Below are 24,134 nucleotides of genomic sequence, written 5' to 3'. Positions count from 1 at the left end.
TTTGTTTAAATAATAGTTATTTAAACAACATTTAAACCTGTTTTTAAAGACAGGTGGGGAATATTTAAAAAGGTCATTTCAGTTATTGATTTGTGGTAACAGTTCATGGACAGGATGCATAAATATATGTATTGTACAGAGTGTACTGAGCTACGAGTGTTTCTCTGTAATATTTCCGTCATTTGTCATTTCATCTTCCTCTACCTCTGCTTGACATGTTAGAGGATGTCAGTCAACACTGATGAGAATAATTTACAGTATGTTTCTGTTACGGTTTAAGAAGTACAGACAAACACCCAGAACGAATGGTCCAGCAGTGTGCCCCACACTGACAACTCCATCATTCGTTTTATCTGATAATATAATAAATGCAATACAGTCACATGACGTTTAAACCCAATGCAAATTTATTTAATTTTCATCACACCTTTAACATTTTTTTGTCAGTGAATAATTTTCTAGAACATTAGAATCCCACATAGGAAAACAGTGATGCATTTAAATATAATCACTGAGCACGGTGAACAAATCCTGAGGCCTTTTGGCAAAAACCCAAAGAAATTATGAAAACACTGAAATACACATGGACCAAAACTGAGGAGAAAAGCCAAACTGTAAGGGGATGCAACATAAATTATACAACGTCTGCATCAGAAAATATTAAAGAAATAATAAAAGTTTATAATTCTAACTGAATTTATTCTTGTTTTGGTAATACTGGAGTTAAGATTTTAAAGTGCCTCCCGGATTCATTATTAAAACACAGGAGGGTTTAAGAATTTGAACATTTGGGCTTGTGGAAAGCCATTCCCAGACTCAAGCTCCTGTCTCATGGTTTTACAGAATCCAGAGAGAAGTGGGAGAAATGAGAGCAGGAGGAACAGAAGAGAAGAACAATTAATAATAAGACTAAGGTTTGGACACACGGGACTTAACAGCACATCCAAAAACATAACACAGGTCAATGTGATCACTGTGGACAAGAGGAAACAACAGAACATGTAATTTCAGTCTGTCAGAAATATAAACAACACTGAAGATGTATGATAGATGAATTAGAAAAAATAAAGAAAACATTTAATATAATAAACATATTACAGAAAGAATCAAAAAGTAAAAGTATTCAAATTAGTATACATTTTTTTTAGAAAAACTAAGTTAATTAATAGAATATAAGCTTGATTTCATACATATGGGCACAGATAATTTGATCTACACTCCATATCAGTAGGTGGCGGTAATGCACCAAATTCGTTGTTTGCCAACCGCCAATAAAAATTAAAAAAGAAGAAGAAGCTCCTGTTTCCGAGGTCCGTTGAACGCAGCATTATACCCCGGGTGAAACTAATCGATCTCAGTCCGCCGAGTCGACGCGATGAGGGAAAATGGCGAATGACAAGGTGAGTTGGTGGTTTCTGGCTTAAAATGTACGGATGTCACTCTTTCTGTGAGATGACAGAAACGCCTAGAAACGCGTGAGGAGGACAGCTCTTTGTTAACTCTGTTAATAAATGTCCGGACAACACGAACAGCACGGCTCCAAACTAACCAGGCTGCGTGTAAAGTTAGTTCGTGCCGCACAGCGAGCTCAGCCATCACGAGTTATACTCTGCATGAACCTCACTTTCCTCCTTCCAGGATCCGCTGAAGCAGCTGAAGGACCTGACTCAGCTCAAGAATCAGCTGGAGGAGATTCAGAGGCGGGTGGAGCAAGAGGTGTCCGCAGGAATCCCCCAGGTGAGTGCGGCGCAGGTGCTCAGGGTCAGCCGGCGGGCGGGCGGAGACATTGAAGGAGTTTTAGGAGGTCCACTGTATGCAGCATGTCCAGGGATAATCTACATTTTAGTTCAAATAAAAGCTTTTCTGTCGTGTTAAGTTGTCTAATGTCATCAGTTGTGTTGTGAGGTTTACTTCCACTCATCATGAACGTCATAATAATTTGAGTTATTTGATGAATTATTTAATTATTCACCTTATACAACTCTAATGAAGTTATTCCAGCTTTTCTCTAATCCAAATGGGGTCAGAATTATACATAAAATATAAAGTTACACCCCCATTAATATTTGATTAATTGTCCCTCAGGAAGTTCCACCTCAGCCTTCTGGTATCCATCTGCACGTTTCTGGCGTGAGTCTATTAAAGTTTCCTGGTACAGACCTGGGTTTTCAGAAGCCTGAGCTCAGGGCTTTAGTAAGGCTGTTCTGAACGATTAACGTTTGAACCAATCAGATTCCAGCAGCGACGTGCGTTAGGGATCACAGTCCTGCTGGAACACCCAACTGTTTCCATCATTCACCCATCCAGCTGTTGATTTGAGGTGAAGCTGACGAACTTGGAGGTAGTCCTCCTGCTTCATTACTCCACCTAGTTTGTGCACCAGCACCGCAGCATGATGCTACCACCACCATGCCTGACAGTTGGCGCGGTGTTTGACAGCCTCTGCTCGACTCCTCCAAACGAACTCTGTCTTTGGGACCAAAGAGCTCACTCCTCGTTTCATTTAAACGTTAAATGTTTGTCCGTGTGAGCAGCAGAGGGTTTTGCTTTAGGAGCAGGAGCTTCTTTCTTAATCAGTCTTTTCATCTGAGGTTGATAATCTTAGCAAAGCAGTGACACATTTGATTCACTTGTGCCTACAGTTGTCTGAATTGATGGTCTTGGAATCCAAAGTTTAAACCTAAATTTACAATTCTCCCTCTTAGATCTTCACTGAGTTTGTTGGACTTTGTGCTGTTGAACAAATAGAAACCACCAGCTGCAGTCAGTCAGTCATGTACAATATGTTATCCCGCTTGTATCACTTTTAGAAAATCTGCAATAAATGCAAACTTGTGCTCCCAATTCCCAAGTCCTTGAAGTTGTACGTCGTATAATTATTCCACCCTGAACGATTTAAACTAAATGATTCTGACATTCATGCCCACGCTGAGTGGATGTAAACCTCTGAGTTCAGCTGGAAGTACATCTCTTCAGGTTTCCCGTTTCTTTGTACTTCTCTTTACTGATAAATTTCCCCGCTCTCGCAGGGCAGCTCGGTGCTGGGATCTCCGTTCCTGAAGGGCTTCCTGGCCGGCTATGTGGTGGCCAAGCTCCGCTCCTCGGCCTTCCTGGGAGTGCTGCTGGGAACAGCCACGGGCATTTACGCGGCGCAGAACTACCAGGTGCCCAACGTGGAGAGGACCGTGAAGGAGTACGTGAACGGACTGAGGAAGGGGCCGAAGTGACTCGGGGCCGACTTCTCGCCTCTTCAATGACGTGACGAGCACAAAAGGGAGGACGATCGGGACGTCTGTGGGAACTGGATCATTCATAGTCCTGGGGACCCATAGAGAAAGACTTTGATTTTGTTGTTGTTGAAGTTTTTTTTACTGCTTTTTATAATTTTTTTTGGTTTAGTTCGACGCTGCTCAGACATCAAGTCATGCCAAATGTTGTGCCTTTAAGATTTCAGGGTTCATTTTGTTAGATTGCTTTTATAATCTGAGTTTTTGTTGCCTGGAGCAACTTTTTAAAGCCTTTGGACTGTGAATTGGTCATTTGCAACAAAAAAAAAGGCAGTAGTCCATGCTTGAGTTTGCCACATCTTTTATAATTCAGCTTAAAATGCAGAGAATTGTTTAAGAATTGTTTAGTTTTTAATATTTAAACTTCAAGAAGAGTGAAATGAGGATTTTTTTGCACTAAATGTGGAATGAGTACCTGTTAGAAATCAAGTGGGGTTTTTTTTGTGGATCTTTGAGGATGATTGTGATTCAGAATGTGGGGACCCGTTCCCCGGCGAGGATTAGGAGCCAGTGGGCGAGCCGGGTCAAATGGGGACTCCTCCTGAGCCTGATGGTCCTCATCTACGGTTCTCACGCGCCGCTCATCGCGCTCACCAAGGTGGACGGGCGAGTCCCGTTCAGCGCCTCCTCGTCCGTCCTGATGATTGAGTTGGCGAAGCTCCTCGTCTCTCTGCTGAGCCTAGTCCTCGCCGGAGGCACGGCGTCCCTGAGCGCCCCTCCGAACCCGCTCCTCGTGGCCCCCTACGCCGTCCCCGCTGTTCTCTACACCCTCAACAACAACCTGGTTGTTCTCATGCAGGCCTACATGGACCCGAGCTCCTACCAGATGCTCTCCAACCTGAAGATCGCCTCCACCGCCTTGCTGTACTCCGTGTGTTTGGGCAAAAGGCTGCAGGCGGCGCAGTGGTTGGCTCTGGGGCTCCTCACGGCCGCCGGGCTCTGCCACAGCTACAGCAGCCTGGATCTGGAGGACCCCGTCGGGGCCGAAGCCGACAAAGCTCCCAGGCTTCACGTCACAGCCTGGGGCCTTTTCCTTGTGCTGGTGTACTGCTTTGTGTCAGGGCTGGCAGCGGTTTACACAGAGAGGGTCCTAAAGAGCCAAAAGTTGCCCCTCAGCCTGCAGAATCTCTACCTCTACATGTTCGGAGTGGCCATCAACGGGCTGTCCTCCTTCTCCTCCTCCTCCGCAGGCGACGCCAGCCTTCTGGAGGGCTACTCGGGTGTGGTCTGGGTCATCATAGCGGGACAGGCGACCAACGGGCTCCTGATGTCGGTGGTTCTGAAGCACGGCAGCGGGATCACCAGGCTGTTCGTCATTTCCGCCTCCATGCTGGTGAATGCTCTGCTGTCCTGGGTGGTCTTGGGTCTGCAGCTCACGCCTTTCTTCCCCGTACCCTGCGCCATGATCGCACTGGCAGCTTACCTCTACTACAGATAGCAGAGCGTCCAACGGAGAAACGACGGCACAAGTTTACCTTCAAAAGAGCTGCCTTCTAAACTCATTCAGTCAGAATCCAACGTGTTTTAATTCTCTTCTCATGACGTCAGACGTGTTAATAGTTGGTCAATATCAGAGTTTAAAATCTGAAATGTTTATTTATTTTAGGTGCACACTGTTACAGGTGATTCCTTCCACGGTGCATTGTCCCATGATCACTGCAAACATCAGCTATCAGACAGGAAGTGTTATACATTGTACTAAGAACCAATAAATTATCAGAACCGTGCGTGAAGCGGCTCCTTTCAGTCATTCCTGCGGAGTTATCAGATCAGCTGCAGGATCACCCCGCGCAGCGAGAGCATCCTTTATCTCTCCCAGTGCTGAAAAATGGAAATAACAAAAAGCAGAGAGAGAGGGAGAGATAAACGTCCAAATGTGTCACGTTCCCTGCAGGTATTTCAGCGCCTGCCGATGAGCTGACCTTTCCGGAGGCGTTTGTTGTCGGCTTGCAGCTGCTGGTTTTGAGCTGATAGGTAGACGGCGTCCTGCACGGCTTCCAGCAGCACGCTCCTGTACCTGCCCTCCGAGAGCTTCCTCTGCTCCTCGCTGACCTGACGGAACGCCCGGAACACCTGCGGACATAACGGAGAGCAGGAAGTGTTGGGATGATGCGGCTGAAGACGCCTTACATAAAGAACGGCGATGTTTGTCTTTATATAAGTGAGCCATTTATTGACGAGTCATCAAAGGTTCACAGCCTCGAGCAGAATTACCTCGTTATTGAACCCATGATCGGAATTATCTGTTTTCTGACTCCTTATGGTGAACTATTAGAAATAGTTTCCTTGGAAATTTTAATTGAGTGGATTTACATTAAACCCTCAGGGTAAAAGGTGAAATAAAACCTTGTGTTTATTTTAGCAAGTCAGTCCATTACGTTTGCTTGTCTGTATTTGGATGAAGTTTAAATAGATCGTTAATGAAACTAGCAGTCCCCGACTGGATGCACGCTGCCTGTCGTCCTGCCACATTTTTAAACTAAAATGTTTTGCAAATTTGTTATTGCTCAGACTACGTGTTGAAGATGACTCTCGGCCACCACCACACCAAATTTGAGCTCAGTTTCTGTAAAACTGACTGATTTACAGACATCTTTATGTTTGCTAAGATCAGCTAGCCGTGGAGGCCATTTTGAATCGTGTTGACTCCGGGAGTTAGTCAGTCGTAGATGAGCATCCATTGGTTACCTGCTGAGAGTTTTGTTAAAATCTGCCCGCTAGTTCATGAGATATTTTGCTAACAGACAGACAAACAAACAGACGCAGGCAATAAGGCGTTCTGAGTGAAATCCTTCGCACAGTAATCTGTTTTTTTATGAATGCGGGCATCAAAACAGACCTTGTATTCTAAGTAAAGAGTTTTGTTTTTTTTAATTCAACTTTTACTTAAAGGATCTTTCCAGAGTTTCATTCAGCCGATGAAGGCTGGGAGTTACTGAAGTGATGGAGGACAACGTGACGCCCACAGCAGAATCAGGAACTCCCTACGAGTCTTTGGGCTGTGTGAGAGGAAAACTGAGCACCTTAAGAAAACTCACTGTCGCCCAGCAGGTCCAAACCTACAGAAGGTGTCACCTCTCAGTGGATCATTTACCTCTAAAAGAAAGAAAACTTTCTGAACAGCTGCTGCCTCGACTCACAGCTGCTATAAACGTGCTGTGAGGATCTCCTCCCTGTGGTGGCTGCACGAATCATCTCTCACCTGCAGGCTCTCGTCCCTCAGACGCCGCAGCTCCGTTTGGTGTCTCTGGTGCTGGTCCTGCAGGTCTCGCTCTGTCTGCTGGGCCTCGACTCGAAGGGCCTCCATCTGCAGCACCAGGACCCGCCTCTGTCCGCTCAGGACCTGCAGCTCCCTCTGAGGACCCTCCGCCTAACGGGAACCACGCAAACAACCCCCCCAGGAGCAGACCGGCGCTTGTGTTTGAGCCGAGTCTCAACCTCGGCCGAGATGGATCACAGACAGAATGTTAAACAACGGGGCGTCTCATTATCTCACCGGTGGCTGCTCCCGCGCCAAGTCTTCCTCCATCTTCGCCACCTCCTCGTGAATTAATCTCGCATGATCCTCCTTAAGTTGCCTCCTCCGCTCCTGCGCTTCATTGTATCCAAACTGAGGCTTGTCGTTAAACTGGCAAAACAGAAGTCCGTGTGTGTGCGCGTTTGCCCGCTCGTGCACGCATAAATCTTATTTAGATGCTGAAAGGACTATTGACTCAGCCTGTTATCAAACAAGGGAGCTGCGCACATAAAGCCTTCTACAAAGACTTCCCCTCGGAGGCAATAATTACAGCTTTTTCGAACAATTCCTCCATTAAATCAACACTCCAGCAAAATGTGTTATTTACTGAGGCCATTTGAAGCCCTGAGAGTTTCTAAACTGCAGGGAAAACCACATAAAGAGAGCGAGAGGCAGTGCACTTTCTGCACAAATACAGTGGTAATCCTAACTGCTGAAATCTTCTGAAAAATGCTGAAACTTATCAAAGAAGCAGAACAGTAGCTAAAAGCTAAATGTGAGCTACAGGCTAAAAGCAGCAAAAGACTAGAGAAAAGCAACAAATCACTAGATAAGAGCTAAAAGTACCATAAAGCCTGCTTAAATCTAAATCTAGCTAAATGCTAGCTAAAAGTAGCAAAAGCTAAAATAGCAAGAGGTTAACTAAAATTAGCAAAAGGCTAGCTGAAAGTAGCAACATTTGAGCTAAAAGCTAAAAGTAGCAGAATGGTAGCTAAAAGCAACAAAACACAAGATAAGAGCTAAAAATACCATAAAGCCAGCTTAAATCTAAATCTAGCAAAATCCTAGCTAAAACTAGCAAAAGTCTAGCTAAAAGCTAAAATAGGAAGAGGCTAACTAAAAATACTAAAAGGGTAGCTAAAAGCGGAAAGAGCAAATGCTGGCTAGAAGCTGTTTTAAAAGGCTAGCTAAAAAAATAGCAAGAGGTTAAGTAAAATCAGCAAAAGGCTAGCTAAAAGTAGCAGAACAGTAGCTAAAAGCTACAAGCAACAAAAGAAAACTAAGACAGTGATTAATCTGCAGCAGCTCTCAGAGAGAACAATGATTTGTAGTTGATTACCATCTGACTGAGCTGCGATCTCTCTCGAACAGCGCCGCCCTTCAGCGTTTCTTCTCTGAGGGCGTCCTTCAGCTGCTGGATTCTTCCTACTCTCTCCTGGACTGCCTCAGCACTGCCTTTACCTTCTGTGAGTACGAGGAAAAACACAACACAGCTGTTCTGGTTGGACTCGTTGTCAAAACGACATCCCAGCTTCGTACCCCTGATATGTTCTTCCACTTCCCGCCTCAGCTGATCCTGCAGATGGTTCACGGTTTCTGGACTCCTGCTTTGTTCAGTCAGATGACCTCCAGAAAACTGCTGGTTGCTATTTGAGGATTTATTACTCTGCCAGGTTAAAGCAAATATGGAAGTCATTTTGAGAGCAGTTGCAATTTAGGATAAATTATGATAAAAACCTCGTAATTCAGACCTTGATTTTGATTTTTATCTTCTCTGATTCTTCCCTCCTCTTCTCCCATGACTGATCTTTAACTATCTGTGATGGAGACCACTGTAAGCCCTTTCAGCCTTGCGCTCAGTAACACCTCCACGTAGTTTTCTACCGCTTACCTGCAGGTTTTGACTCAGCTCAGCTAGCCTGTAAATATCGGGAGCCTCGCTTCCCTCCTGTGACATGATCTTGTTCTGCAGATCCGTGACGCCTTTGCGGATCTCCCGCTCTGCTGCCTTCGGGTTCCATCGCCCACTTTTGGCCTCAGTAACCAGTCCTCTCGCTTTCTGAGCCAAATCCAGAGCGGAGGGAGCCTCGTCGTTTAGAAGACCTGCAAAGAGATTTTAAAGGGATAGTTTAGATCGCTTTAAGACGGCAGCAATCTATTTTAGTGTTGGCCACATGTGGACTAGTCATTAGCTCTTTAATCTGGTCAGAATTTAACTACTTTTCTAAATTGAGGTTCTATCTACAACAGGTGGGATGTTTATTGCGCGTAACCTTTCCACATAACAAAAATAGTTCTGCACTGTTGTGAAACAGGCCCTCTAACCTCGAGGATTGATGCAGTAGATGAGGTAAGTCCTGTAGTTTCCTGTCAGGGCATCTTTAAGAAGGGAGAGGAGGAGGCTGTCGCTGTCTGGAGCAGAACGGTTCAGGAGGTGGTCCAGAACCTTCACCAGTGGATTTACGCTACAAAAACAATAATCAACAAAAATACTGAACGAGTTAATAAAAATGGAGCAGAGAAGAGCCCTAAAGAGGGGTGATCTGTTCGTTTCTGAAGCGATGTTGTGTCAAATAGTTAATAGTTTGTATCTTATCAGCCGGGACATCAGCAGAGGCTAGGCTGATAGTTGGGCCTGTTTTTCTACTGCAACAAACTTAACAAACATGTAAAAGTGTAGAGGTTTAATATTAGGTGGTGTAGCGTTCATTCACACTGGTATGTCACTTTTAAGAAAGAGTTGTTTTAAAAGCTTAAAAAGACCTCCCTTTGCGAGCTGTTAGCCTAGCCTGGACGAAGACTTCTCCCTTATTCTCCACACCCTGCCCTCTATGACGGATGTCAGAGCAGATAAGGTGCTGGCTGAATGGATTATCCCTTTAAAGTATAAAACTAAGTCATCGTCTACTGTCTGGAAGTCGGTACACGCCTCCTAGAAACTCATCAGCCAAGTTCATTAATTTTGATGGGAGTGCTGCTTCTTTTGGAAAATATTTCTGTAAATGAGTGGGTTTTACCCCCCAAAGAGATTTATGTTTTTCACTCTTGACTGGCATGTCTGTGGGAGAGGATGAGAGGCCTGCTGGTGGTGGTGGTGGGAGGGAGACACTCTGGGGGGTTAATTTACCACTGAACCCATGCTGTAAACACTTTGTCTGGATCCATTACAAGCTGCTCTGTTGCTATTTGCAAGGGGGGGAAACCTCCTCAGACAGGATCCACTGATGTAGTTTCTACCAAAGGCGCAGCTAATAAAGATTAAAGCCTGAAAACTCCCACTTTTGTATCTGATTATCAGTGTTTTTCCTTTATGTGTTGGCTCAAACGGATCCCTTCCAACGGAGCTCTAAGGGACTAAATATGAACATTAAAAAATGGACTTTAAGGTGAAAATTAGCATCATCTGGAGTCCTCTCGGTTGGTGTAAGTGACGGTTTACTGACTGACCCCCTGAGGTCCGTCCTGCTGGCTCCTCCTGCCAGGCCGAACAGCTGCAGCCTGCTGCGGCACACGTCCGACTCCACCTGCTCAGGGTGGAGTTTCTGCTCCACAGCCACTGAGAACAGGGAGCTGCACCTGAGGACGACACACACCGCCACCAGCCCAGCGTTCGGAAGCTGGCTTTAGGACTCCGAGGGAAGTCTGCAACAATCCAGCCATGAAAGTGACTGGGCTGATTTATCAATTAAATCAAATCATTGATCAGATTAGATTAGATGGGATAAGGATCATTAGACCTACCGGCTGAAAACAGAGCCTGCGCTGGCTCTCATCGTCTCTCTGCACGTTTCGTACACATTTGAGGCTTCTTCAGCTGAACACACACACACCTCACACACACCTTTAACAACACTGAGAGGAGAAAAGAAAAGACTGATCATCAAACATTGTGATGATAAAATCATTTGGGATAAAAACACATTTCCCCCCTCCCCTGTCTGTCCCTTCTGCTCACAGCATTAGGATCTGATCCACGAGGCTCCATCTGATATAATGTGGGCAACATCAGCATAAGTGCAAATCATTAACAGAAAAACAGTCCATGATTTATTGCACGAAAGCAGTTCTTTGCGATAATGATATTGGGCCTGTTGATACTTCAATAATAACAAATTATCAGCATTTTCAGCAGATTTTTGGAGTTTTCTGCATTTCATCTGCTGCCCTCAGCAGGTTTGTTCATGTATCTGGTTTGTTGCATCATCGTGCTGCAGTAAGAACACAGAGGTGAATATCTCAACTGCTTTTTGGACTTCTAAATAAAAATAAAAATAAACTAAAGGTGATGGTTTTATCAGTCCCTGCCCCTGAATTACAGACTGCTCTGCCTCTCCACTGCAGAGCAGCTGGAACACAGAAGGATTTTAAATCCTTGCTGAAGACTTCTTTTAATGTTAATTATTCTTGTTATATTCTCATAAGAGTGATGTACGTTCATGACCTCATAATTAACTTTGACCTTTTGGACAGAAATGAACAGTTTTGGATTTGTTTACTGAAACCATCAGTGTGACAGTGTAGCCGTGTCCCACCTCCCGAGAACAGGGTGTGTTATCAGCTCTGAGGCGTCCTTGTTGAGGCTCAGGAGATCCACCACACTGCCGTCCGGGTAAAACTGTCACAGAGAGACCTCCCGGGTCACAACAAACCAATGACACGCAGACAAGCTGTTAAAAAAGCAAGGACAAACCTGAAGGCACGACACAGAGATGAAGACCTCCGGTGCCACTGGGGACGTTGTGCGGCTGAACAGATCTGTCAGAACCTGAAATGCAGTCAGGAAAATGTTTAGACACTGGTGAAAAACCTCAGATCCAACAGGGTTCGGAGCAGTTTGAGTCTTGGTTGCACCTTCCTGATGATCCTTTGCTCCGCCGGGGCTCCAGGCATCTCTGCAGATGCTCCACAGATCATCAGCGCTCCGTTGAAGCCGTTGGAGATGGACTCAGGAAGAGGCTGCAGCAGCTCAGAGTGAAGCCTCTGCACATTCAGGGTCACACTGTTTGTTTTCCTGCATGGGTTTTTCAATTTGTTGCTTGCAGACGAAGCTGAAGGGCCATTTCAGCACTTTTTTTTTGGCGTAGGAGTCACTCCTTTGCTGAAGTTTCACAAAGCAGAGGAAGGTTTCACAAATCCCAATCTTGGTTTTAATGATTCTAAATATTATTTAGAATAATCCAGTCCAGGTTTGAAGTGTCTAAGTGTTGTAGTTTTGGAATTGGAGGAGTTTTAGTGTGACGCCTAAGGCAAAGAAGTGCTGAAATGGCCCTTTGACGAAGTTTCACAAATCAGAGAAAGGTTTCACAAATCCCAATCATGGTTTTAATTATTCAGTTGTGTGTTTAGAATAATTCAGTCCAGGTTTGAAATGTCTAGGTGTTGTAGTTTTTTATCTAGAAAAGATTAAAGGTGCTGAAGGTAGTAAAAAATTAAGTGGAATCGCCCTTTAGCCATTTCCAAATCGGAAGCCAACTTCAGCTTTGTTTGCTGCAGCAGAGCTCAAACTTGACTTTTTTTATGTACCTCCATGTTGTCAGTTGTCACGACTTGGTCAAACATGAAAGACCTCGTATCCTAGTGAAACAAACACATGTTTAATCAGCGAGGAGGAACATTAAACCTCAGTCTGAAGGCTGCTGTTTTACCTCATCGTTTGCTGATTTGTAGCCAACCCTTCTTCCTTCCACGTCAAAAACTACACAGTCTGTATTAAGAAGAAAAAACTAAAAATTAATCCAATTCTCAGAGCACTAAAACATGAGAGGTCTGGTTCTGCTCTACCTGGGTTTGTGGTGAAGACAACTCCTACTCTCGTGGCCTCAGCTCCCTCACACATCTACCATTGAGAAAGAGCACCAGAAACCCAGATATGTACATCTTTATGTGCCTTTAACAGCATCTATTATAAATGATAAAAACTGTGGAACTGCAGTAAATACACTTACAGGTGCTTCGGTGTTCCCCGGGTTCATCCTGAGCTGCACGGCCTCCCAGGCCGACCTGGGTTTTATTACAACAGGCTGAAAAATTAATGAGTCAGAATCTATTTCCCTGGTTTCAGCTGGGAGGAGATGAACAAAAAGGTCCCCTCAGGATTTACTGAGGGCCAGAAAACATTTAGAAAATGATCACTCATCTTTACTGTCACATTTAAAGACGTATAAAATCATCAAAACGATCATTTAAATGGAAAGGTTTCACTGCCTTTCATATAAATACAGTAAATGTGGTTTTTTTTCACCCGTGTCTTGTCTTTAAAGAAAATAATAGAAGAAAATGACGTCTTCCACTCACATTCTTTGAACAACAAGTGAAATCATTCTTATAAGACTCATTTTAAAACAGGCTGTGTACTTTAGATTTTATTAAAGGGTAATAAAATGCAATAAATGGCAACCACAGTACACTGTTAGCCTGAGGCTTTTGTAATTTGTTACAAACTGTTCAAAAATATGAGTTAACCCTGAGTTAGTAAGACTTTAAATAAATATGGATAACTGTTATTAATAATTTATCAAATTGCCGACATAAATATGATGCCAACACTAAGAAATAGCATCACAATGATTCATAAATATAAGATTAATATGAATAAATATAAAAATATAAAAAGGAGTCAAGAACAAGTCAGTTCTGAAAATATTAAGAGCTGTGACAGAGGAACAGAGGCTATAAGAGGGATAGATGTCTTCTTTTGCTCTTTCTGTCATCATTTCTGTGCCTAAATTTTTCTCTCGTTTCAATCTTTTCCACAATAACAGATATTTTATTGGTTAATATCCATAATGTTTACAGTAGGAAGCAGAGACAACTTCACCTAAACATCAACAAATCTGACTTCTGTCAAACATCCAGCCAGCTCCACGAGGCGTATTTTGTGTTTTGAGAGACAAAATTTCTTTTCCGAGCCTGTGCTGCACCTCCGACGTGCTGAGCAGATCGTTTCCTGGCGTTCCTCCCTCACTCACACCCCATGAGTGCTCCTCTCCAAACAGGAAACATCCAAGCTGTTCTGAGGCCTCGAAGCTGCAGACCCTGAGCGCGGGAGGATTTTACAGATTGTCAGTGTTTATGGTGTTTCACACATGAGTCCCAGTCGCACATCAGCTGATACACAAAGTGCTGCATGTTTAGTTTACTCTAAAAATAAAAGAAATCATATTAAGACCCAAAAAGGACAGTGGGGGGGTTTCAGTGGAATCTGAAAGAGAACCTCTAAATTTGAAGTTGTTTTAGTACACGTACCAAAAAGTGAACACCTGTTGCGTTCAAAGGCAAGCAATCAAATAAATGCTTGTGTGTGATTATCTGTTAGCAAAATGTCTCATGAACCAGTGGACAGATTTTAATGAGGTTTTTAATAAAGTAATCTTTAGAGTGATGCTCAAATATGACGTAATGGTAGCAGAGAGTCATCCTCCACACATACTCTGAGCTCTAACAGATTGCACAAGATCTTAGTACTACACACACACACACACACACACACACACACCTTTAACATGCTGCATATGCCTGAAGTTTTGACTAAATGAGTCAAAAACTGCCTTAAGTGAAAAATCAAAGGTCTCTCAGGCCTCAGATTTTTCCATCCAGAAGTCCTTCATGTGTTCATCTGTGCATGAAGGGAGGAGGCCAGAGCAGTGCTCCATGAATAAGCAGGTAATTCACTATTTAAATTAAACGTTCAGCAGCTGAGCCTTCAAACTGTGCCGGCCTAATTGATCCAAACATCAGCAGGGTTTCATTAGAAACGAGCCTAAAAATTAATAACAAAGTTTATCTGTTTTTTCTGACCTCTCTCTCTTCTCCGTTTCACCTGCAAGGAAGGCTCGGAGGGAGGACCACCGGAGGTAACGACGTGAATGCCGAGTCAGCGCTCACACTACGCTGAGCCAGCACTTACCCCATTATTTTCCTGTTTATAGCTTTTTTATAATCTACTTCCAAATGTTTTGTGCCACTCTAACCATTAATGTCAAAACTTTCAGCTCATTTGCAAATAGTGTACTTTGACTTTTGGTTTATGTAATAACTTTAATCCTTTTTACATGTATATACATTAAGATCTCTTGAATTCCTTCAAAAACATTGTTCTCTTTGAAATCTGCTTCAGCAGACTTGCTTTAGTTTGATCTTCTTATGTTACTTTCAGCATTTGGATGTTTTGCTTTTTAGTTTTTGGCTACTGTTCTGAAAACTTAATCACTTGTTTCTTGTACCATGTTTGACTTTTTTTGAGGAATCTTGAACACAGACAGACATGCTGCTGAAACCATAACCTCCTTGCTGGAGGGAACAATGTTTATCCTCCAACATCTTTATAAACTTTAAGTAGGAAAAGCTTCTAGACCTCTTAGTATTTCAGATCATGGAAGTACCATCAGAAATCCATCCCAGAAAGGTCAAAATGGTAAACATTTTCAGATTTTGAATCCTGCTGTTGTCTGTTTTATACTGATATCAAACCTGTCGACTCTACACACAGAGGAGGGGATAGTGAGACTATTATTGTGTCACACATTTTTTCTTTTCCACATGATGAGATTTGATAGGAAAAATGTGCATCCATCCAGAAATGGTCTGGTTTCTGTGTAGTCAGACTGTCACTGTAATCTTTAAAGTTAAGACAACTTGTTCATGCGACCATCATCGTACGATCTAAGACGAGGCTGCGCATTTGAATTTTGTCTGAAGGGAGGTTCGAAATGCCACCGAGTGTAAAGAAAAGAGCCAAAAGGGAAGTCCTGCAACATGCAAGGCCTTCTTTTTGTTTCTGCCATCTGATTTCTTGCTAGAATACACACACACACACATTTCCACCAAGGCTACCTGCACCGAGCAGCAGACTGATCTCTGCCAAAAAAGGAAAGAAAAGAAGTTTCTGTAACTGTTCAGCGCTAAAATAACAACACTGAGTGTCAAAATGGGACAACTTGAAACTAAAAACAGAATCCAGGACTGAGTGCTCAGTGTGATTGCATCTAATCAGGGTTGAGTTTATTCAGGCCTCGTTTTAATAATCAGCTTTAACAACCGTTTCATCCGAAGACAACAGGACATGTGTGAACAATGCAAGTGTTGGAAGAGAAAGCTTTATTTTACCTTCTTCATACATACAGGATGATAGAAGAGTCCCTTCCACTCAGCTGTTAAAAAAAGGGTCAGTTCATCCAAATTATGAGAACTAAGTGAACAGAAACAGAGTCCCCTTTACTCTGAGCGAGTTACAGTGGACTCCGTTTCTGCTCTTATTCCTAAACATGTTTTAAATGTTGTATGCCCCCACAAACGCCCCCTTCCCTTCATGATGTTGAACAAAAAGACTCAAATCCAGACAGGTGGAACTGGAACCACCATAGTTTTTCTTTTTGTAATTTGGGTGAACCGACCATTTCAACAAACATAAAAATACTCACATAGTTTACTGTACTGATGTCATTTAAATGAAAACACCTAAATTCAATCAATTATTAAAAAGAAAAAGACCAAAATCATAATCATAGTAAAAGCACACGTGTAACAGGGCCTTTCCGATTGGGTTTCAAGCAGTTAGCAGGAGTAATAGGAGGAAGTGATTAACATAAAGTGCATCAGAAGTCGAAACAGCTACAGTTCAGCGATCAGCATCTAATTTTAAATAAACCAATTTCACAGGTCTGCAGAGATCGGGTGGAAAGAAGAAACGCCATGCTTCGTGGCCTGCTTCATTTGATTATTTTTTTTCTGCAAAATAAAAAAGAAAGAAAAAACAAATCAGGATGACATGCAACCGAAACAAATGTGGATGGCTTTGCAAATAGGTAAAAAAAAAAAAGAAATGATTGAATTACTCACCATCATCAAGCGAAGTCATCTGCATGAGGCTGGGGACGGCCATCGTGCGACGAAAAGGTGCGCCTAAAACGAACAAAAAACAAGTCAGTTTGTTCCGTGACATTCCTCAGATTCAAAAACTTTTTTTGTTTTAACGTGTGGCTGCTACCTCTGCGACAGTCGGGGCGGCCGCGGATCTGGCTGCCCTGGATGGGGTTGCCGGACTCGTCCACGCACCAGCAGTAGCCGGTGCCGCTCCAGCACTGCATGGGCAGGTAGCGGCCCTGCTCGTCGCACTGCGGCTTGTAGGTGCCGATCCTGCGGGACGTGGGCGACGCCTCCGTCTGGCATTTGGTCTTAAGCAAAAAGCCTGTAACGACGTTGGAACAGTTGTGGAGGAATTACTGCCGAGCGTGCTGCTGGAGCCTTTCTGTGCCGTACAGATGATGTCACAGCCGTGGGGTCAGACGATTACGTCCACTCGTTGTGAGCGTGGATTTCATATTAGCTCGGGGCTTTGAACGATTAGCTTGAAGCGCTCTTTTTATGCAACTTCAGTGGTTTTTAAAAAAATAGAGCTGGGTGTACAAGAAGTCCCGGCTCTGAAAGAGACGCCTTCAGGCTTGATGGACAAACGTTAACTGGTCAGACGAGACAAAGACTGAGCTGTTTGGAGGAGTCGAAGTGAGGCTATCAAACCGAAGAACTCAAATCAACAACTTAACGACAGGAACTTGAGCACGACGGGGAGTTCCAACAGAACAATGATCCCAAACACACATCAGAGCTGGTTTCATTCGCGGACTGACCTCAACCCTACTGAAAACTTTCTCCCAGTACAAAAAAACTCATTTATTTAACTCCCATAACTACTATTTCTGCCAAGAAGAGGGGTCAAATATCCAGAATTATGCCAGAAGCTTGTTGATGAACACAAACATGGATGGGATCGAGGTGGAAGCTGCTAAGAGACATTTAACCAAATATTAGCTGGGTTTTCTGCATGTATTTGAGCCTGTTTGTATAATTTGTGTGGATTAGACAATTATACCCTACAAATTGAAACTTGTGCACCATTTCTTATTTTTAAAAGTCACTGAAGTTGTATGCTGAATAACCATTCCAAAAATGGTTCAAATAAATCCTTAAAAGCCTCCGGATTCGTCTGACGTTCACGCTGATGCTGAGTGAACGCAAACCTTTGAACACGTGATATTAAAATACACAAGCTACTGAAAGGGACAGAAACCTGGCTGAGGGGGGGGCGACGCCGGCTTCTGCTGGGCCATCTGGAAGATCAGCCAGTAACGCATCCAGGTCTTAAAGTTCTGCGGAGGTTTAAACATTAAACAGACGCAGTTAGAGACGTGGTGTCGTTCGGTTCACGTTTCGTTAGCTTGCAGGTGAGCGCAGCTTCACCTCCCAGTCGGTGTCGTTGATCTGCTGCTTCAGGCTCTGCAGGTTGGCCAGGAAGGTCTCGTTGAACTGCGGCAGGCTGACGTCCTGCTCACAACAAGACAAGGCTCAGCGACCGCAGCCAATCCGTGCACGACACGCAGCAACGCAGCGGCTTCGAACGCAACGTACCTTCATGAGGTCCATCAGCTGCTTCTCCACGCTGACGACAGCGACGTCCTGCAGTTTCTGAGGGGACCGGAGGGGGGAGGGGGTGATCATCAGCGGCAGATTCATAAGCTTTGGTTGGATTTGCTACTGTTTCAGTGGTGGAGGTGTGGGGCGCAAACTTACAGTCAGGGGCGTCTCTGACTTCTTGGTGTCCTCTTCGGTGAACTCGGACAGCAGAGGCAGGTTGCTCATGGGGACGGCCATCCTCGCAGGGCCCACGGCTGCAAAACCGCAAGAACAAACCCCCACCCCGGTCAGAGTCAGCAACAAAAACATCTGGTTTTACCAGGAGAACTGTGTGAAGCCTCAACATGGAAGCCCAACGCTTCTACGTAGCAGTAAATGTTGTTTTAGCTGCTTCCGTCTTCGGGGGGGGGGGCTGCCTCAGAGAGCAAACTCGCACAAAAGACTTGCTGTTTGTTTTACACCGAATGGCACAAGCTGGGCTCGAACCTGCGGCCTCAGGATTAAACACAAATAATAAAACTAAAGGTGAAGCTGTGCAAAACTCACTGCCGGCAGCAACAAAACAAAACTGATATTGGTGCTGGTTGATTTGGACATCTCGACATTGTTTTAATCATTTTTTTTTTCTTAAATAAACCCCTCCAGGAACTACTGAGCTGACCTCAGCTCTCACTGCTTCTTTTAGTTGGTTTCTCCTCTTCTCGTATTACAAGAAACATTTAAACTTCTTTAAAACTGATTCTCAGTTCCTCCTTCACCCCGACCACCATCACTCTCACACACAGAGGCACGCACTTTATTTTATTTATTTCTTTATTTTACCATGAGACGAGTGAGTCAGCTGTCTCCCCATCTTCTCCGAGTTCTTCTGCAGCGAGTGGATCTGCTGCTTCTGGTTGAACACCATGTACGCCGTGAAGACCTGGCTGGCCAAAAGCAGGCAGGCCAGCGTGGTGAGGCCGGCGATCTTCAGGGCCCGGCTGTTGGAGCCTCTGGAGGGTGGAGACAGAAAGAACAGGGGTCGCTTAAAGAAGACAAAACGGCAGGGACAAGAGGACGGGTCAGACAACAGCCTGACACCTGAAGCGAAGAGAAACCAGACGTGGGATTTTAATCTCCCACTCATTACAGTGACTAAGAGGGAGTTTTTTTTAAATCAAAAAAACGCAGCGTGTGGAGTTTTTAAGAGCCCACTCCGGACAGTCCGGTACAAAAATAAACCCACTGCGTTTCCCGACACATACCCGGGTTTTTTTTTAAATAGCATCAGAAATCACACGTGTTTCTCCCTTCCACTGTCACTGTGTTACTTTTAATGATGAATTCATTTCTGCTACAAACACATAATGTGTTTAGTTTGAAAACAAAAAACATAACAATAAACACAAGACAACAAAACAGCAAAGTTAAAACTAGACAATAAACACAAGCGTACACTTTCTCAGTAAATGATGGTGAGGAAGCATCTGCCCTAAGGCGATAAAAAAAATAAATAAAGAAAAATTAATAAATAGGGTGAAAAATGGTAACTATTCCTCTTAAAAACTTAGACAATCATATAAATTAAAGACTTAGAAAACACTAATAATAATAATAATCGTCTAGTAAAGAATCCACTTAAGCATGCACCTATTAAATAAAGTCTGAAATTGCATAAATTTATATATATAAATGTATGCTGAAATTAAGACTAATTTGATGTTTAAAAAATAATAATAATAATAATTTCTTCCTTGGTTTGCACATTAAAGAAAGACTGAAAGGAAAATAAATAAATTATTATAAAAATATGTCAGTGAAAAGACTTAACAGGAAATACAACCTGTTTATTACTGGGTTATATTTTTAACTTAGTTAAATTGGTTTAATTATTTATCTATAACTTATTTATATTTAGTAAAATATTACAGAGGAGAGTGCCAAAAAAGAAAAAAAATCTTCATAACCTGAAAATTTACTTTTGAGTCAGTATCATTTAATCTTTTTAGATGTACTTTACCTTTATTGTAACACACATTAATTAAATTGTCACACATTTTAAAGCTGTATTTGTTTGTTTGTTATTTTTTTGTTGCCTTATTCGTTTACTTTATAAACTGCATCTTTTGCTACTAATGCTAAACAACTTGTAACCAAAGTTCATACAAATTAAAAGAAACAGTATTATTATCATTGTCACTATGGTTGGCAACATATCTTTAAGTGATATATGCAAAAAGAAATGCTAAAATAAACAATAAGTAAAACAGTAAAAAAGCCTGACTCTATTTTTTGTACCGCTGCTGCTCCAGCCAATCGCGTGCGAGCATCACCTGTTACCAGGCAGACTACACACGGCTGTGAACGTCAGCATCACTGCTTTACAAGCGTTTAAAAACATCTCCGCTGACATTATCTGTGCTTTAAAGTGTTCAATAAAGGTTTCATACCCAAAGGGGAAACTATAATTACTTTTACAGTGTTGTATCAAAGAGTTTATAAGTAAAAACAGGAGCGGATATAAACTCGGTGGTCTGTCCCGCAGTCCTGTAATCCTAAGGATGCGAGTTCGAGCCCCGGTTGCAGCAGAAAGAACAGACATGAAATAAAAGGTTTTCTTATTATTAAAATAAAATACTAAAACCTCTACACAGCACTAGTCTGTTTAATGCCCTCTCTGACGAAGGAAAATGTTTTGCTTTTAGTGTCATCTTCCTAATTCGTGTGAAAAGTTCTGTCTAAAAGTTTTACTGGGCAACTTTTTTAAATCGCCTAAACACAAATTACTACATCTTACTAGCAAAATAAGCATCTATTAGAGCTCTGCAGCCAATCAGCCGGTATTGTAAATGTGTGAAAGCGTCCTCTCACCCTGTCGGAGATCTAGGAACCACCAGGGCTTCATCACTGCCCACCAGACTGCTTCTGTCCAGGCGAGCGTCGTCCGATCCGTCGGCCATCCCTGCTGGAGGTATCTGTCAGCTTCCCCGAGAATAAAAACAAACCAACTGAGAGGAAAACTCAGCTCCTCAGAGGCATAAATCACCCACAGAATGAGGAAAGAGAACTAACCGGGCTCTAGAAACCTTCAGAAAGTAAATAAAAAGGATGGATCAGCGAGGCGAGCTCTGATTAGTCAGATTTCACATCATCACCTGTTGTCAGAGGCAGACAACACAAGAAGGGACCATGAGAGGCCTGCAGTTTGATTTCTGCTTTAATTTATTGGTTTTTATATGTGTGGTGCTTTTATTGTTTGAGCCAACATGCTTTATACAGTAAATCTTACAATATTATTACTTTTCACTGAGATAAACTGAGTTCTGACACCTTTAATCTGTTATGGAGCGTTTCTTTTACCTTCTCCAACTCAGGTTTCAATGCTTTATTTATAAAATACATGAAAAGGCAAACTTTTTCAATAGTTTTTAGGATGGCAGAGTCATTTAAAAAGGTGGATATCTTACAACAGGGGTGTCAAACTCAGTAACACAAAGGGGCCTAATTTAAAAACTTAGTCCCAGCCAAGGGCCAATCTGGATCAATATTTATTAAAAAATACATAAATTAACCTTGGTTTTAGATGTAATATGTCAAACTGTTCATATATAAATATCCTTTCCTCAGTTACATTTTATAAAGAAATTAGAGCAAACATATTTTAATGACCAAAGAAAAACTGATCAAACTTTAAAAGACACATTATTAGCGTTCATTTTTATGCCTTCTTAAGAATTTTTCTCCATTAAAACAGCAAAAACTCAAATCCGTTCATACATTTACAAACATTTAACTTTGAAACAAGAAGAAAATACAGAAAAAGGCATAAATACAATAAAGCAAATTTGCTGGTGGTTTGATGCACATTAACTCAAGTCGGATACCTGATATTGTTTCTTGGCTGCAGCAAGAGATGTTCAATGTTCTCTGTTGCTCTTTCTACACCAAAATCAAAGATTTCTGAGAAATTAAAACTTGTTTACTTGGCTTCAAAGTAACCGTTGCAGGTAGACTTCACTAAAGAAAACGAGAAGCGACGGAGACTCGATCTGTCACAGACCGCAGGGCCAGATCTAATAATATTTAAATGTTATCTTGGGGGCCAGATGAAATGTTACCAAGGGCCGGATCTGGCCCACGGGCCTTGAGTTTGACACTTGTGTCTTACAATTTACCTCTCTTTTTCATTTTATGATGTTTTATAACAGACAGAAATCAAAATGAACAAAAAGCACCCTAACGGCTCAGCATTTATACGCTGAACTATTAATCTTTTTTTATATTTTATCCAATGTTTACTTCCCAGAACAACAAAAACAGATTTCCACATTTGACCTTTTTAGATGTTTTTTTTTTTTTTAAAGCAAACAAATTGAACAGGAAGTGCAAGTGTCACTTCCTAACGTTTGCTCATTCAATGGAAAAAGGAATCTTTTTTTTTTTTTAAGTCTGGAGTTAATCTTAATGTGAAACAGACCAGAACCTTCTGAGATTTTGAGGAAATGAGTAAAGATCACTTCTTACGGGGATCTCCCTTAGAAGTGAAAGCAAAAATACCTGCACCCAAACGGTCCCCATCTGTGTGTCTGCTTTAAAGTTACAGGATAATATAAACTAAAAGAATAATAAGGATAATATATAAGTAAGTCTGAAAAACTTTCACCATAGTCACAATTCTTTTGCTTTTCAGCTAAAAAAGGGGGAAAAGAAGAGCTAAAGTTAGGTTTCTTATGAATGAAAGACTTTCAGCTTTAATGTGAAGGGACTTTATAGTTCCTTTAAAGTGAATTTCTTCAATATCTGGTTTTTAGAGGCTTGGGTGCAAATAAGAACTACTAAATCTGGTTTTAAATATCTTATTAAAAACTTCCTTTCTGTGACGTGTTGCCAGGTTTTTTTTACTTCAGCTGTCTGAAGTCACTTGTGAATCTTTTTTTGCCTCCAACTCTGCTGTCAGAAAGTTAAAATGCGGCTCGGGTTTAACTCAGGTTATTGACTAAGACTGACAGCAGCGTGTCAAACCCGACCCTCACATTTCTTTTTTCTTCAGACGTCTGAATGATCTGCGCCCCACAGGTGAACCGAATCTCAAAAACGGCCTCTTCCCGTTGGTGAACTTGGATGAAGATTAATCACTTCCTGGAGCGTTCTTCACTTCAGCCTTCAGGCGGACAGACAGCCACATCTAAGATTTGAAATGCTACATTTAATTGATATTTATTATGAAAAAGATGTCTATAAATTCACAAAATAACAACAGCCCCAAAATCCACATAAAGCAGCTTTTTGGGTCAATTATTTTACTACTGAAGTGGGGTTCTGCAGAATGATTGTGAACAGATAATATCCTACCTGTTGCAGATCAACTGAGAAGCTAACGGCTAATCCAAGCTAAGGCCAAAGTGGATCGCTGCTACAGGAGTGGGAGGTAAAATCCACCTTAAGATGCGTCACATCGAGGATGTGGGCGAGTCCAAATCGATTCTTGTCGGCTGCATAGTAGTTGAAGTTTGTCCCAGTAGAGATGCTGTAGCTTCCTGTCGTAGAAACACGTTGCGGTAAAGCTGGTTTCACATCTTTCTAATCTGTTCGTTGAACCCTGAAGAATATCTAAGTAACAGCTGAAGTTATCTTAACGTGACCGTCTTTAGTAATGATGGTTTGTGAGTAAATTTCTGTGATAAACACGATGCTAATCCTGTTAGCTTACCTGTGGGGTTTTCAATATAACGTCAGCAGCAGCATGTGAATTTGGTATTCTTATTGGACTCATTGTGCGCTCTTTATTAGCTGTGGAAACAGAAAGAACGTTTATTTATGTAAAATAAGTAAATTAAGCTTCAAGATAAGTGAAATGCTTCAATAATCATTTTATAATTGCATCAAATCGGGAGATGCTTAAAGATTTCTGCCTCAAACTGCTACCATCTTAACACTCTAAATGCAAATATTTCATATAAGTTCATACAAACACTGTTTTATGCAGGGGTGGAAATTTGATCAACACATACGCCACTGTGGCAGGTTGGCAATTTGAACAGAAAAGGTGTTATTTGTCCTCTTGACATATAGGGGGCAGCAATATGCTCGAGTTGCTGCTGTTACGTCGAGCCGCGTTCCCCCATCAGATACGGTTCTCCCTGCGTCTCCGTAAATAATGACTTATCTATTAACAGAATTGTTTAGAGGGGCAAATATTTCTCATTAAAAAAACAAAAAAA

The 24,134-nt window shown here is 42.3% G+C and overlaps 5 protein-coding genes across 6 annotated transcripts; 2 read left to right on the top strand and 3 right to left on the bottom strand.

Annotated features, from left to right (window-relative positions):
- The first annotated feature begins 1,284 nt into the window (after nucleotides 1-1,284).
- LOC112450769 (SLC35A4 upstream open reading frame protein) lies at nucleotides 1,285-3,701 on the top strand. Its single transcript, XM_025007621.2, has 3 exons — nucleotides 1,285-1,400; nucleotides 1,639-1,737; nucleotides 3,030-3,701. Exons 1-3 carry the CDS (start codon nucleotides 1,386-1,388, stop codon nucleotides 3,225-3,227), a joined length of 312 nt encoding a protein of 103 aa, XP_024863389.1. The 5' UTR covers nucleotides 1,285-1,385; the 3' UTR covers nucleotides 3,228-3,701.
- On the top strand, nucleotides 3,657-5,014 carry slc35a4 (solute carrier family 35 member A4). The gene has a single exon (XM_017424102.3). The coding sequence runs from the start codon at nucleotides 3,688-3,690 to the stop codon at nucleotides 4,723-4,725; it is 1,038 nt and encodes a 345-aa protein (XP_017279591.1). The 5' UTR covers nucleotides 3,657-3,687; the 3' UTR covers nucleotides 4,726-5,014.
- On the bottom strand, nucleotides 4,975-9,653 carry LOC119617382 (trichohyalin). Of its 2 annotated transcripts, XM_037977611.1 has the most exons (9): nucleotides 8,851-9,652; nucleotides 8,417-8,628; nucleotides 8,277-8,342; nucleotides 8,065-8,191; nucleotides 7,865-7,989; nucleotides 6,784-6,915; nucleotides 6,490-6,657; nucleotides 5,210-5,360; nucleotides 4,975-5,108 (listed from the first exon to the last, which is right to left on the bottom strand). In XM_037977611.1, the coding sequence occupies exons 2-9, from the start codon at nucleotides 8,480-8,482 to the stop codon at nucleotides 5,035-5,037; spliced, it is 909 nt and encodes a 302-aa protein (XP_037833539.1). In that variant the 5' UTR covers nucleotides 8,483-8,628; nucleotides 8,851-9,652; the 3' UTR covers nucleotides 4,975-5,034. The 2 variants fall into 2 exon arrangements, with proteins under 2 accessions (XP_037833539.1, XP_037833538.1); XM_037977610.1 differs by having other exon boundaries at nucleotides 7,865-8,191; nucleotides 8,851-9,653.
- LOC108240531 lies at nucleotides 8,846-12,572 on the bottom strand. Its single transcript, XM_025007606.2, has 9 exons — nucleotides 12,471-12,572; nucleotides 12,307-12,361; nucleotides 12,171-12,229; nucleotides 12,049-12,099; nucleotides 11,377-11,505; nucleotides 11,216-11,290; nucleotides 11,058-11,140; nucleotides 9,973-10,101; nucleotides 8,846-8,990 (listed from the first exon to the last, which is right to left on the bottom strand). The coding sequence occupies exons 1-9, from the start codon at nucleotides 12,495-12,497 to the stop codon at nucleotides 8,846-8,848; spliced, it is 753 nt and encodes a 250-aa protein (XP_024863374.2). The 5' UTR covers nucleotides 12,498-12,572.
- Nucleotides 12,573-15,598: 3,026 nt separating this feature from the next.
- Nucleotides 15,599-20,983, bottom strand: cd74a (CD74 molecule, major histocompatibility complex, class II invariant chain a). The gene is made up of 9 exons (XM_017424103.3): nucleotides 20,785-20,983; nucleotides 18,757-18,926; nucleotides 18,091-18,188; nucleotides 17,929-17,985; nucleotides 17,761-17,844; nucleotides 17,591-17,669; nucleotides 16,511-16,711; nucleotides 16,363-16,425; nucleotides 15,599-16,251 (listed from the first exon to the last, which is right to left on the bottom strand). Exons 1-9 carry the CDS (start codon nucleotides 20,871-20,873, stop codon nucleotides 16,241-16,243), a joined length of 852 nt encoding a protein of 283 aa, XP_017279592.1. The 5' UTR covers nucleotides 20,874-20,983; the 3' UTR covers nucleotides 15,599-16,240.
- Between the last annotated feature and the right edge of the window lie 3,151 nt (nucleotides 20,984-24,134).

Source organism: Kryptolebias marmoratus, linkage group LG9 (genome assembly GCF_001649575.2).
Source record: "Kryptolebias marmoratus isolate JLee-2015 linkage group LG9, ASM164957v2, whole genome shotgun sequence".
NCBI lineage: Eukaryota > Metazoa > Chordata > Actinopteri > Cyprinodontiformes > Rivulidae > Kryptolebias > Kryptolebias marmoratus.
The sequence above is the reverse complement of the archived record's forward strand: the minus strand, read 5'-3'. Positions and strand labels throughout refer to the sequence as shown.